Source organism: Labrus mixtus, chromosome 8 (assembly GCF_963584025.1).
Source record: "Labrus mixtus chromosome 8, fLabMix1.1, whole genome shotgun sequence".
NCBI lineage: Eukaryota > Metazoa > Chordata > Actinopteri > Labriformes > Labridae > Labrus > Labrus mixtus.
The window spans coordinates 3,252,567-3,266,624 of NC_083619.1; the positions used below are offsets into that span (position 1 = coordinate 3,252,567).

Below are 14,058 nucleotides of genomic sequence, written 5' to 3' on the forward strand. Positions count from 1 at the left end.
CCAAGTCACCCAGAAAAATGGACACGTTCATCTGATGATCACGTTGTGGTGAGGGTGTCAATTTGCCTCCATGTGTGTAACATAGAAGTACGTGTGTGTGAGGTCTAAGTTAGAGTTGGGTATCTATTTGTATAATAAAAGAAAATGTGCTTTTTAATTTGAGTTTTGTTCTTAAAAAAATATTTGTCAGGTTTTTTGACCTATAAAAACACAAATTTGCGACTGACCCGTAGACGAGCAGGTTCTTCTCCACTCTGAAGCACTCAGATCGGGGGTACCCCTGGGCTTTATCCTGGGGCCGCCGCGGTTTGGACGAAGGTTTACTCGGTTCGTCCTCGTCGCTTTCCAGCTCAGAGAACTCCATCATCTCATCCTCTTTGATGCTGCTGTAGTGCCGTGTCTGCTTCCTCACTCTCGGTGTGTCAATCACCAGTGTGTTCTGGGGGATGCATTCAAAGAAGTGGTCAGACGATTTATTTTTATTGGCAAAGCTATTTCTCCCCTCTGGATCGTTTTCTTTTTCATTCACAACCAACCTGGTGTCAATTACCGATGACCTGAAATTCATCAGCAACAATAAGCAAAGTACTTCCTGCTTTACTTTGCTCATTAAGTCGTTTCTTGTTCTGAAATATTTACACTTTGTGACTTCTTGGTCTGGTGTGCACCTTCTGTTCAGAACGGGTTGTGTGGATGTTTTTGCCCCGTGTTTCATTCCTTATGCAGAGAAAATTGCTGCCTGGTTCAAACACTAACTGGCATTAATTATGTTGTCTAATGAATTACATTTTTGCTCAATTAATTTGATTTTCCCCCCTTGCAATCCCATTAATATGCGCAAACAGGGCAGTAGTTAGTTCTACAATTATCACAGAGCGCTGCAGTCATTTCCATTTTGACATCACACAATAAGAACTCCCGGGGGAACGGCCTGTATTCATTGTAGTGCTGGATTATGTGTTCCAGTTGAGGGAGCTCCATAAGAGTAGCAGCAGCAGTGGATAAAAAGAAGACAGGAGGGACAAATATCCAAAATTTAAAAAGGTGAACAACAATGTGAATTGAGAGAGCAATAATATGTATACGGCTGCACTATGTTTGTAAGAATGTGAATGAATTTGTTTCTGTGTGTGTGTGTGTGTGTGTAAGAGAGAGAGAGAGCGCACTAGCCTAAGTGATATCTCTGTACCCTCCAGGCATCTGCGCTCTGTTAAGTGGAGCTAAGCAGCTTACTCTCTCACGCTCAAACACACACACAAGAGCAGGGAAACATGGGTAATTAAAGGAAGAGAGGAGATTCCCAACTGTCAATTTTAATCTCTCTCTCTTTTTTTTTTTAACTTCCCTCCTGATCTTCCAGTGTCTCTGTCAGTCTGTCTCGTTTTCCTCTTCCTAGCTTGTCTTGGTAGCGCTGACTAATAACCACAGCTCGTCCCCTGGTGTCCCCCCGGCCCACCTCACAGAGAGGTGTGTGTGTTTAAGACACTTAATGTGCATGTATTTGTAAACTCTATTTCCACAGCCACATTCTTTTAAGTATTGAAGTTGCTGGTGTGTGTGTGTGTGCGCCCATAGTACCCGTCCATTGATGGCATCCATGTCCAGCTCAGCCTTCTTGGCCCACTTCTGCCAGAAGTCTGGATCCTCCAAAGAAATGTCTGTTCGATTGCCCGTCGCAACAAAACTGGCCTGCAGACAAGGAATGGTGATGTTAAATGTTGGGCAGTCACACTTTTGTCAGAGAATAAATTCTTGCACAGTGAGTAGACTTCATGAGTGCATGAAGCTAGTGTGTACCTTAGCAAAGGTGGATCCCTTGCCCTCAGACTCTATGGTGATGGTGTGGGTTCTTCTCTGGAGGATCTGGTCAATATCTTCCTCACAGAATTTGGAGCCTTCATCTTCCTCGTCCATCAGTGCTCCATATGCCCCCTTTCTCAGAAGGTCCTCAACTTCTTTCTTTGACAGCGGCTGGACCTGGGCAAAAAAAAAAAATATATATATATATATAAAAAATAAAAAAAATCAGTTGCCCTGGTGATGTCATTTTTCTTACTCTAATCTTTGGGCCAATCGTAGGATAAGAGATTGCTTTATTAAAACTGATATTTGTGATGGTATTATTTGACTGCCTCAGACCATGGTATTTCCTGTACCCTCGCTTACTTTATTTCCTGTTTTGATATATACTGCGCCTGGCTGCCCAGGTGTCAAAACTGGGGATGCGTCATCCACTGCAATATCTTCACCTGTAGCAGCCATGTCTATACAGATGTAAGAGACGTAAGAGGCAGAGTGTCCTTAGCTTTTAAAAAGTGAAGTAGCGATTTATTTTACAGATCTGAACCCTTACATGTACCAATTTTCAACTGTGGGGATGTATAGTAACATGTGTGCATCACATGTTATAACCTAAGGCGTGGTAGACTGAGCAGACTCTCTTAACAGGAAACAGCAATGTGAAGTTATTGATGCAGAAATTGTAGTGTGTGTTTTGCATCTCACCCCACTGTTGGCGTTCTCTCGTCCACTCATGCTCTGAAGGACAGCTTTGTCGAGCCCCAGCTTCAGACTGGCCTTGTCAAACATTTCCCTTTCGTAGCTGTTTCTTGTGATCAGTCGGTAGATCTTGACCGCTTTGGACTGGCCAATACGATGACACCGAGCTTGAGCCTGAAAAAGGGAGAAATTTGCACTTTGAGAAACATTGTTCTACAGGTTTTTTCATACTCTTCTGTTTGGTCCACAGAAGTATATTCACTTGTAGATGTGAGGTTACAGCAAAAGCTTAATAATTTGGTCCAGTGATTTAGAGGGACGTTGAACTCCACACTTGCCATCCTGAAACTGGTACAGGCTCTTCAGTCGACTCTTGCAACAGTTCAATGCTGTAGCTAATCAAGTGTCTTCCACAAGCACATCTGTGGGCCAATATTTAAAAATGTCCAGCAGACTACTTTCTTACAGTTTCAAGTTATTTCACCAAGATCTTTAGAGCTTATTAACTCACAACCTCTTCTGAAGTTCTGTGTTCATGCACTCATGTATTGTTTTCACTATCTGTACTTTTTGTTTCTATTTGTCTGTATCTGCCTAGCTCATGCTAATGTCCTGTAAATGTGTTTGTCTTGATGTGTCATGACTGTGGTTTATGTTTCATGTTCTGCAGAACAGGAACCTGCTGGAAACCAGTTTTTAAACTGAGTCAGGCCTGTTAAACTGTAACTTAATGTTACTTTTAAACGTTCCTGTATAATAAATGAAATGAATGAATGAATGAATGAATGAATTCGTATATTGGAAAAACATTGATTTAAAACCTTAAACAGCGTTTCAGTGTATGAAGGGGTTTTGTCAATAACTGCAGGAAACAAAAGACATAACACATGACTCAGTGAATCTATAGACAACACTGTGGTTAGTACCTGCAGGTCGTTCTGAGGGTTCCAGTCAGAGTCAAAGATGATGCACGTATCTGCTGCGGTCAGGTTGATGCCGAGTCCTCCGGCTCTTGTACACAGAAGGAAGACGAACCGGTCAGAGTCAGGTCTGGAGAACCGGTCGATAGCTGCCTGCCGCAGGTTTCCACGAACTCTGCCGTCTATACGTTCATAGGGATATCTGGATACAGGACAGAGTGAGAAAATAAATAAGTTAATTTCTGTGACATCACTTTGCCACAATTTCACAGAGATCTCCGTCTGTCTGTACATCAATTCAATGAAAAACATGACAGTTAAACTTACATTACATTTAATTTACAAAAGACAAACAGCTTTTAGTGATGAATATATATTAAAAATTTCATGAAAAATAAGTTACATTTACTAGCTTTAGTTGTCATTAAAGGTCTGGGATCTGATCAGGAAGTCCTTAAGCATGTGTTTATATTGTTGTTTGTCATTATTCTCACCGTTTCTGGATGAGGTAGTCCTCCAGAATATCTAGACAGCGGACCATCTGACTGAAAACCAGAACCCTGTGTCCGCCAGCCTTCAGTTTGGGCAACAACTTGTCAATGAGAACCAGCTTGCCAGCAGCCTGGATCATCGCCTGGAGAGCCATATCGGGTAAGTCTGTCCTGCCTCCGTGAAAATCTCGGAACTCCTCTGCAATCTTCTCTTCGGCTCCTGGAGGAGGGAAGAACAAATAAAAAAAGGATTAATTGGTAAACAATTGGGTTTGGTTTGTAGACTCTGTATGCATTCATTCAGAGGTTGTGTTAATACCAGTTATGAGGTAGGGGTGGTTGCAGCATTTCCTCAGCTCCATCATGGTGTTGAGGAGGTTGGGGACATTGGACCCTCCGCCGCCGCCACCTCCCCCAGTCCCTCCTTTGGACAGGAAGGTGAAGTTCTTCTCCAAGATGGCCCGATAGTATTTCTTCTGAATGTTGGTCAGCTCCACCTACCAGGTACAAGAACCAAAACAGTTCATTTTGCTTGTCATGACTTTTTACATTACTTAATGATAATGCCAGTTTAGTGTGCCTTTGTTTATAAAAGCGTTATGACATGTTCGACGAGACCTCCGCCCTACCTCAATGATGGTCTCCTCTTTAGGGGCCAAGTTCTTCTCCACGTCCTCCTTCAGTCTTCTCAACATCATGGGCTTCAGAATGGCCTGCAGCTTCTGAACCTGTGACAGTCCCAACATAATGTTGTTAATCAGCGGGCAATGAATGGACCCTATGGGGAAGCTTAAAATCGGATGACACTCCCACTCCTCCTCCTCACCTGTTCTTCAGTCTTAAGGTCTCCAAACTCAGTCATGAATGTTAGTTCGGACGGGAATCGTTCAGGCTCCAGGAAGTTGAGTAAACTAAAAAGCTCCTCGACAGTGTTCTGGAGGGGAGTTCCTGTCAACAGGACTTTGTGCTCCTGGAGGGGGAAGAGATTGAAAAGAGAATTTTAGTGTTCTGAAAATGGAAGAATTGCTTCATCAGATATTTAGGACACGATCTCCTAAATGTAAGGCAGGAGGGATTGTTTTAACTCGTAAAAAGTTTAAACCAAACCTTAGAAGAACTTACGAAACCCAGCTAGAAGAAAATATGTTTTACCAACACATACCCTTACTGCCCACAAGAGATAGCAAACACCTGCCAAAACAGTACTGCACACCATCTAAGACCTTGAGGTCCAAAAGTAAAGGTTGCAGTGCTGGTTACTCAGATTACGTTTTTGTACATTTATATTGATTGCAATTTGCCGTTGCAGAAGCAGGGAACAGCGGGAGCTCTACATACACACACAGTCAGACATGCAGAAACACACACTGCACTGCGCTCCCATGCTGGCTCCGCCTACACTGCCTCGCCCAAGCCGATACCCTAACGCCTCTGTTACTACCTCGGATTATGGTACAGAGGCGGGATCACTTTGTTCCCCCATTATGCCTCCACAACATTCAGATGATGCTTCCCTTATCCAGCACTCACCATGTCCATCATTTTGAGTCCTTCCAGTAGTTTGCAGTTTCTGTTTTTGAGGCGGTGGGCCTCGTCGATCACCACACAGCGCCACGGCACGCTGCGCAGCTCGGGACAGTCGGTCAGAATCATCTCGAACGTTGTTATCAACGCATGGAACCGGTATGCTCCCTTTATTATCTTGCCCTAAAGGAGAGAGAGAGAGAGAGAGAAAGAGAGGAAACATATAAATTAAAAGGTCTAAAAGAATGGTAAAACGTTTTGTTGTCACTCGTCTTTACCTGTGGAGGGAGGGAAACCCTGAAAGCTTTGTCTAAACAGCTTAGTCAAATAAAGGGTTACCATACAGATAGACTTAAAGGCCCCATCATCATCCACAGTGCTGTGGTATATTAGCTTTAATAAATGGTGGATTTCATTGTATTTTCTACTAACACAGAAACTTGATATTAAAAAATAAATCCATTCTGTAAACATGAACTACACTTCTGTTTGTCCCTTTTTTTATTTTTATTTAAGCAGGTTGGTACCATTGAGATTAAAAACCTCTTTTTCAAGGGAGACCTGTTGACAAAGTTACAGACGGAAATACAAAGAGAGACAAAGTATAATTTACAAAACCTTAAAATAGAACCATCTATGAGTCATATCTGGGAATCAGCTAAAACATGGACATCCTATAGAATCTGCATGTAGTGAAGCAGGCCATGTAGTAGAAATGGACACAGCAACATTATTGACCTTGAGCATCACCTCAGGCTAGATTAGGAACAAGGGGCTTGTAAGAACTCTGCTTTTGCAGCTTATTTTCTTCTGCGCTTACTGGGGGGGGGGGGGGGGGGGGGGTTACACCGAGAGATGTTAGCAGCATAGCACAATGAGAGCTTACGATATATGGCTTACAGCTTGAGGACTGTAAAGAGCTTACACAGCAGACGACCCCTGTCCATCCTCAGCTGGTTTAAAGAATTCCCCTGGCTGAGGAGGTGTTCAGATTTGCTGACTATCTCACACAACAGCATTTCATTTCTTCTATCAACTGAACAACTTCATCCCTCTCATACAGACCTGCTAAGACGCTCTGCTGGGGACACATCACACCCTTTTTCTGTTCCTGAATCTAATTTAATCTTCACTTAAGACGATTGTACAATTAATGTTGGGCTGCCATCTAGGCTGCAGAAAGACTTATTACATTTTGATGCATGTGTTCAGCCGATCAAACATTTTTGTATGAAATGCAAGTTCATTTAGAAAGCATGGATAGGTTACTGTCCAGTTGGCAAATTATTAGAAGTTTGGCATTGCTACTGGTTTGATCAAGATCAAAAACAAATAGACACAAACAGCTTTGTTGGATTACAGCATCTTTTAAAACTCATCATCAGCACTGATGTGTTGTTTGTGTCCGAGGATGGAAAAAGGTTCAACTTAAAGTCTTAGTATGTGATTTTTCACACTTAAATATAAATCAAGTATATCCTCTGAAAATAACTCTGTGAGTCATGACTGTCTACAATGGGTGTAACACCCGAGTCCCACTGTCTGTGATGTTTTCAGAGTTTTCAGAGTCCTATCTTCACTTTGTTTACATCGTCAGGACGGCCGGCTGACTCCTCCCCTCGTGTATAAAAGTTGTTTAATTGAGGGACTAGAGAAAAGAAGAATAACATACTGTACTCACTGCTTAACTGTGTTTCTAGATCACGCTCATTTCAGGTAAATTTACATGCAGTGTGAAGATACGAGCATAATAAAGATCGCTAGCATTAGCATGCTAACACAACAATGCAGCACGAGCTGTTTTGGTTTCATGCTGGTGACAGGCACAGATGAAGCCAGCCCCGTTTCATCGTATTTACCTGTGCATCTCTGTAGTACATCTCGTAGGCCTGGATGGTCTTGCGGCTGGCCTGGCTGCCGTGGTAGACCACCGCGTTGAGCTCCGTCCAGGTCCTGAACTCCCTCTCCCAGTTTGGGATGGTGGAGAGCGGGGCGATGACGAGGAATGGCCCCTCGAGGCCCTTCATGTAAATCTCATAGAGGAATGTAATAGACTGGATGGTCTTTCCCAGACCCATCTCATCAGCCAAAATACAGTTACGTCTGTGGAGGACGGATGATGTAACCAGAGTTAACACACAGATTCCAGTCTCACACGACCTGTAAAGAGCCCACTGCCCACAGACCAAGTAAATAGAACTACTCTAACATAAACTGCTGTGGCCCTGATGTTGAATTTCATGACTTCTGTATAAATAAGTAGATCCACCTGATGACTTAAAAGATATTTACTGTTACACAGGGGAGGCCGTTAGTGATGTTAAGAGGAAACGAGGGAAATGTTGGGAAACACTCGGTTGAAATTCCTTAAAAGCAACTGATAAGTGTCAATATCACCCCTGAATGAAGATGGCTGTGTAACGCTCCTACTGTAATAAGAGTTTACGTTTCATGCAGGGATAATACGTTTTGAAAAAATTAATCCACACTGTGCTACAGTGCCGATCACAACTACCGTATTGGTCCGAATACAAGACGGCCTTTTTCCCCATCGAAATACGTCCGAAAAAGTTGGGTCGTCTTATATTCGGGGTCTAGTATTCAGAGCACAGCTCTAATTGTTCGCCTGTCCCTTTAAATGTCAATACACATGACGCGCTCTGGGAGGAGCAGGGGAGCGATGACAGTGAGAGCGAACACAGTGGGGCGGAGGACGTGTGTGAGGAATAGGAGACATCGGAGGAGAAGTTTGGCGAGCTTTAGTTTAGTTAAAGATGTGGCCTGTATTTTCTCTGTTATTTAAAAATGTTGATAATATTGCTCGATTTTAATTTTGAATCATACTGTACATATTTTGACCTTTTGAAAAGTGCCGTAGCATATAACGATAAAGAGGCCTACGTTTATTATTGTTATCATTATTACAACAACAGGTGTTTAATTCAATGTGTTTTTAATATTGGGGAGCGATGAGAGCGAGAGCGAACACAGCGGGGCAGAGTGTGTGTGTGAGGAATAGAGAGGAGACATCGGAGGAGAAGTTTGGCGAGTTTTAGTTTAGCGGTAGTTTAGTTAAAAGTGTTGCCTGTATTTCCTCTGTTATTTCAAAATGTTAAAAACATGTTGATAATATTGCTTGATTGTTAATCGATTTTAATTTTGAATCATACTGTACATAGTTCGGCCTTGTGAAACACTTTGTTTTGAAAAGTGCTGTAGGCCTATACCGATAAATACGGTATGTTAATTATTATTATAATTATTAATACAACAGGTGTTTCATTCAATGTGTTTTTAATATTGTTATTTTCAAATAAAATGAAGTTCTTTAAAAAAAGTTCTTTATAAAAACAAGATCTGGTCTGCAAATCTTTTTTTCTAAATGTGAGTGTTGAAAAACGGGGGTCGTCTTATAATCAGGGTCGTCTTATATTCGGACCAATACGGTATTAAGAGAAGTTCTTCCATGTGTATAGGCTGGCAGCAGCATTTGGGCATCATAGAAAAAGAAGTACTTGGTGACTTACGAGTTGTACCAGTTGAAGGTTAGCCAGTTGAGGCCTTCTAGCTGGTATTCCCTGAGTGCGTTTCCGTTTCTGTAATCCCTGGAACCCTCCAACTTTTTCCAGTCGGCCACAGGAGGCCGATCCTACGCAAACACAAGATGATGTTTAAACATTTTTACACTGATCAATCCTGATGTCATTTGTAAGGGATGATGTTTGCACTGGGTTTAATGTCTCCATAAAGCACCGGGACACTTACATCATCTCATCGAGTTGGAATGTTTTTGTCATTTAGGTTCAAGCTCGTTGTCACAAAGGCTTTAGTGTCTAGACAGCAAGGACTTTTTAAAACAAGTATTCAAATGGAGTTCAATATTTAGAATCACTGAAAAATAAGGTGTCCCTATAAAGCAATATAAAGTGTGAAGCAGAGTTTACTGTATCCTTAATGCATGAGATGCAAGAAGTTTACCATCATTCTTCTGCACACAAATTTGCCAATTCATCACAGGTAAAGAGTGCTGTGGAAATGCAGAAAACAATGGCCCGACATCCAGTATATTCAAGTTCTTTATAAAGAAGTGCCAGGGACTAAAGTTTAGGTTAATGACGTGGTTCTTAAGGAGAAACAGTAGGAAGCAGTTAAATGAATGAAGACCAGGGGGGGAAGGACCTCAGCCAGTCAGCTGCTTCTGTTCAGCATTAAACATACTGTTAGTGGTTTGGCCTGGCCACAAGAGCAGGGTGTGTGAGTGTGTGTGTGTGTGTGTGTGAGACCACAAGAACATGGCTCTGTAGAGAGCAGTTAAGGGATCTTTAAATCTGAAGGGGGAAGATGCAGGCGGCAGGCCAACACACACAAATCAAACATGCAACCGCCTCCTGGAAGGAGGAGGCTGATGGACAGGTTTCATCCCCCAAACCGTCATAGAGTCTCACACACACACACACACACACACAAAGAGCTACTTACCATTTTTTTAGTGTTCGGTGTGCGTGCTGCAATGCCTTCATATTCCTCTATTTTGGATTGGTCAATGTCAGCCTTTAGCTCCCAGGTTGAGTCCTCGTAAGGCAGACTGCACCATTTCACCAAATATAAGGTCACCATCTGGACACAAAAAAAAAACAAACGCAACAGGAGAGATTTTGGTGAGTCTGTGCGTGTGTGTGTGTGTGTGTGTGTGTGTGTGTGGAGAAAGCATGAGGCTGAAAACATAAAAGATGACAGGAAGAGATCAAAGCACCTCTCCGTTTTCATCTGTGCTCTCTGAAACGTCCAGGACACGGTCCACCTCCACATAGTCCGGGTTAAAAGGCTCGTCGTCCATCTGGGGAGGGAGCAAGTGGTGTTTAGTTGTTAGGAGTATAAAGACAACTCTAAAATATGGAGGCCTTGACTTGAGGCACGATGATTTCTATTCAGTGGAAGGAATGTTTGCCTTTATGAAGTCTAATATTTCTGCTAAGTTATATGTAGCAGCTTTTGAACTTTCTGGAGTTCTTATGTGTTTTCATGAAGTGTCTGTGTTTAGGATCTTTTCAGAGTGATTTTGTAAATATGAATAAAATGTCACAAACATACTCGTACATCATCATCTAACTGCAGGAGGAAAAAAAACACAATCTGATTCATCTACACAAGTGAAATGTTTGTGTTCCTCCCTCAACTTTGAAGCGGTGAAGGCTTACCTCAGTTATGAAGTTGTTAAGTTGTTGCTTGGCCCTAAACCTCTTGATCTTCTGATGTATTCTCTTGTCCTTCTCCAGCTCCTCCAGGTCTGCCCAGCGACAGTGAAGGTACGAACTGAAACACAAAAAGAATCTCATCACTCAAAAAGATAAAAAAAGGAAAACTGGAATGCTCGTCTAAAATATCGTAATAGACTTATAAATACAGGTTGGGGTTGTCAAAACTAGATTTCCACATTTGAATCAATCATGATAAAACACTTGTTTTGTATTTGGATCCTGGGGGGGGACTTAGCTTTTCTCCAGGCGCACTCACACTAGACAAACTGTCCTGTGCCCAAGCACGTTTGACCCCCAAAGTCCAGTTTGTGTGAGTCGTGCGAGTTCTCCTTACCGTGCTCCTTCCCGTTTGGAAGAAGTGCGCTTCAGGACACTACGGTTGCTCATGCACGAGAACGAGCACAGGAACACAATGTGTACATGCCATATAATCTATGTGAAAATCATTTTTAACAATGGTGGTGATGCAGAGGTCGAGTGTTTACTCAAAATGTGGGCAGACATGAATATTCAGAGTCCTATACCTGACCAAAACGACCCCTTATCAAGTGCTCACTTCCCGATGTAAACAATGAGGTGGGGAGCCTTTAAAAATGGCCATGTAGCTGTTTGCATGCCAAGTCATGCCAGGTTCCTCTTTTTAAGAGGAACCTGTTGACTTAAAACTTAAGGTTTATCTTTCATGATTTAGTCATTTGAGATTGTAGCATCACATTTGTTTGCATCGTCAGTCCATGATTTTAATGTGTTTGTCCAAACTGTATGTGTGCCAGGTGTGTTAAGTGCCTTTACTAATGACACATCTGTGGTGTGTGCATGTTGAAAGTAACTAAGTTTTAAGTTTGTGAAATACAAAGGAAAGGAAAAAAAAAGTTACTCACAAGCCCTTGAACTTGACGTAGAACTCCTCAACCTCTAATTCTTCCCCCTGCTCCGGCTAAAAAGGAAAACATAAGGTTAATAAATGAATCAATGAGCAGTCTCCTAGTCATTCGACCACATGCATTATGTCATAGTTATAGTACATGTGGTGAAGAGAGAGCTAGCATATGAACTCTGATCATCCTTACACGGAAAGCATTCTAATAATTGTGTAAATTATTTCTTTCCACAGTTTGTTTTTTTGGGATTCAAAATATGAGTATGAATAAGTCGAGGTTAATAAGTTTGAATTGCACTGAAGGGTTTCAGAGAAAGTACAACTTTTCAACTTCAAATCTAGAAATAAAAAAAAAAAGATTTTATACCGCATGCAAACAAAACATATCAAAAACAGGAGATCATTTAAATGCAGCCTCTCACTTCCATTCACCATTCTCTCTGTAACAAACACACACACACTCCGCCATGCTGCTACTACTACTACTACTGTAATGCCATGAATCATCAATCACACACACTGCCTGAGGAAATGAAAGCTTGGCGTCTGGCGTAGCTAACGTTGTGGTTTTGGCTGTTTGCCAAGCCTGGGGTCAACTCTGAATGGAGCTGTGAATATGTGTGTGTGTGTGTGTGTGTGTGTGTGTGTGTGTGTGTGTGTGTGTGTGTGTGTGTGTGTGTGTGTGTGTGTGTAGGTGGGGGGTAACCCAGAGGCAGCTGGCTAGCAAAGGAAAGTTGGCTGGTGACTATGTGCGTGTGTTGGCTCAAGGATGAGCTTTCTTTAGACAATCCGTCTAAAACAAAGCTGGGCAGACACAAACACACACATTCAGATACACACAAAACCTCATGCACACTTGGAGCACCGAGCAAACACACACACTGAAATACAAGAACTCTTTTCTCCGCTTACACTCTGTCAGAGCTGTGTGTGTGTGTGTGTGTGTGTGTGTGTGTGTGTGTTTGTAATCTGCTTAGGCCAGCTGTGGTGCGGCTAATCAGATGACGTTAAACATGACTCGCGCTGCTGTGACCATGTGTTAGTGGTGATACATTCAGAGTGTGTCCCTGTGTCTCACCTGTTTCTTGGTGGTGCGCATGCTCATGATCTTCTCCACGACGGGCCCTTCAGCCTCAACTACGTCCTAAAAAGAAATACACAGAACAGCTCAAGAGTTAAAGGCTCATCCACCAGACGTTGAATATTTACACACACACTTCCTAATTGGAAATATCTCAACAGGAAATTTTAACTTAAGGCCAAAAAAACAGAATTGTGATCAAATAACACATTTTAAAATCCAAATAAGTGAGAAAACAAAAGATGAAACATATTCATGGTGTGTCCAAAGCCTCTACCTTTTTATCCGGTATTAATCTTTGGCTTAACACACCAGGGTCTTATTTCAGAAAGCAGGCTCAACAAACTCTGAAGTGAATCCCGACCTCCGAGTTTATTGAGCTTCAAGCTGGAAACAGTTCAGCGGACCCTGATCAGCTGATTTTAATTTCCTCTATCAACTCTGAGTAGCTCCAGCACCATGCAACATGACAATAAAACGCTGCCCTGATACTACCATTAACCACGGCAACATGTGACAGAGAGAGGTCCACATACTTTACCCCTCTGGAAGTTAGAAATCCTGATGGAGTCTGCGTCAGTTTGAATGGAGTCTATAAGTGCTCTTTAGTCACACTGACTTACAGGCTAATATTAAATTGGTTGTGAAAACCAAAAAAACAGTGAGCTAAACAAACAGGATTTGGAAGCAGCTCAGAATGAAATGTAAGAAATAGAGTTCAGACAAAAGGCTCATAGTGGTAGCACTTTACTTTAATCATAGTCCGTTTGAAATATTAAAGTAAATATCATTCAGTGGCTATTTCAATTAGTATTAGCTTAATCCTCAACACAATGCTTGTTTCACACACACCAATATCCTGTTTAGTTCATTAGTAAGGCCTCATTTAATTTACACACACCCCCCCCCCCCCCAGATGTAAATGTAACTCCAAGACATAATGCAGCCCCCTTCTATAGAGGCTTCTCCACTAAAGGACATGCCATGTTTGACAAACAGAATACAAAGCAACAATCTGAATTTTAAATCTCCACTAACTGGCACGTGATACAGACTGAATAACAGAATGAGGAAATAAAACTGTGTTTCTGTCTCTGTAGGAGGGAGGAGAGGTAGAGAAGATAACCTTTTAGACCAGGTTAGGTGCACAGACTTGGTTGCCAAGTAACATTCTCAAACCTAAAGACGCTGGCTTGAGTTACTCCTCTTTCTCGGGTTTGAGAACTCCCTTTCTGAAACGCAAAATCCAGAGTTTTCCATCGTTTCAGGGTCGACATACTACACTCTGAAATCAGACCCTGCTGCTCTGGTGTGCTACGTCTCTCTTTCAACTTTGGTAGCAGGATTTCACCACAGCATGCTTTCATGTCCTGCCATTATTAATTCAATGAAGGGGAAATGAATA

At 42.1% G+C, this 14,058-nt stretch overlaps 1 protein-coding gene and 1 long non-coding RNA gene across 2 annotated transcripts in view; one reads left to right on the forward strand and one right to left on the reverse strand.

The window, feature by feature from the left end:
• Nucleotides 1–14,058, reverse strand: part of chd7 (chromodomain helicase DNA binding protein 7) — a 68,992-nt gene that overhangs the window by 19,884 nt on the left and 35,050 nt on the right. Inside the window, exons 7-23 of the mRNA XM_061043850.1 lie at nucleotides 12,651–12,716; nucleotides 11,574–11,629; nucleotides 10,633–10,747; nucleotides 10,188–10,271; nucleotides 9,914–10,051; nucleotides 8,962–9,083; nucleotides 7,294–7,537; nucleotides 5,441–5,617; nucleotides 4,737–4,880; nucleotides 4,540–4,638; nucleotides 4,230–4,407; nucleotides 3,914–4,130; nucleotides 3,426–3,621; nucleotides 2,506–2,673; nucleotides 1,798–1,977; nucleotides 1,579–1,689; nucleotides 228–439 (exon numbers count right to left, since the gene is read on the reverse strand). Coding sequence (XP_060899833.1) covers nucleotides 228–439; nucleotides 1,579–1,689; nucleotides 1,798–1,977; nucleotides 2,506–2,673; nucleotides 3,426–3,621; nucleotides 3,914–4,130; nucleotides 4,230–4,407; nucleotides 4,540–4,638; nucleotides 4,737–4,880; nucleotides 5,441–5,617; nucleotides 7,294–7,537; nucleotides 8,962–9,083; nucleotides 9,914–10,051; nucleotides 10,188–10,271; nucleotides 10,633–10,747; nucleotides 11,574–11,629; nucleotides 12,651–12,716 — 2,507 coding nt within the window. The remainder of the gene's footprint in view (nucleotides 1–227; nucleotides 440–1,578; nucleotides 1,690–1,797; nucleotides 1,978–2,505; nucleotides 2,674–3,425; nucleotides 3,622–3,913; nucleotides 4,131–4,229; nucleotides 4,408–4,539; nucleotides 4,639–4,736; nucleotides 4,881–5,440; nucleotides 5,618–7,293; nucleotides 7,538–8,961; nucleotides 9,084–9,913; nucleotides 10,052–10,187; nucleotides 10,272–10,632; nucleotides 10,748–11,573; nucleotides 11,630–12,650; nucleotides 12,717–14,058) is intronic.
• Nucleotides 7,949–8,788, forward strand: LOC132978619 (uncharacterized). Its single transcript, XR_009673956.1, has 2 exons — nucleotides 7,949–8,149; nucleotides 8,448–8,788. It is a non-coding gene; the product is annotated as an uncharacterized LOC132978619 (long non-coding RNA).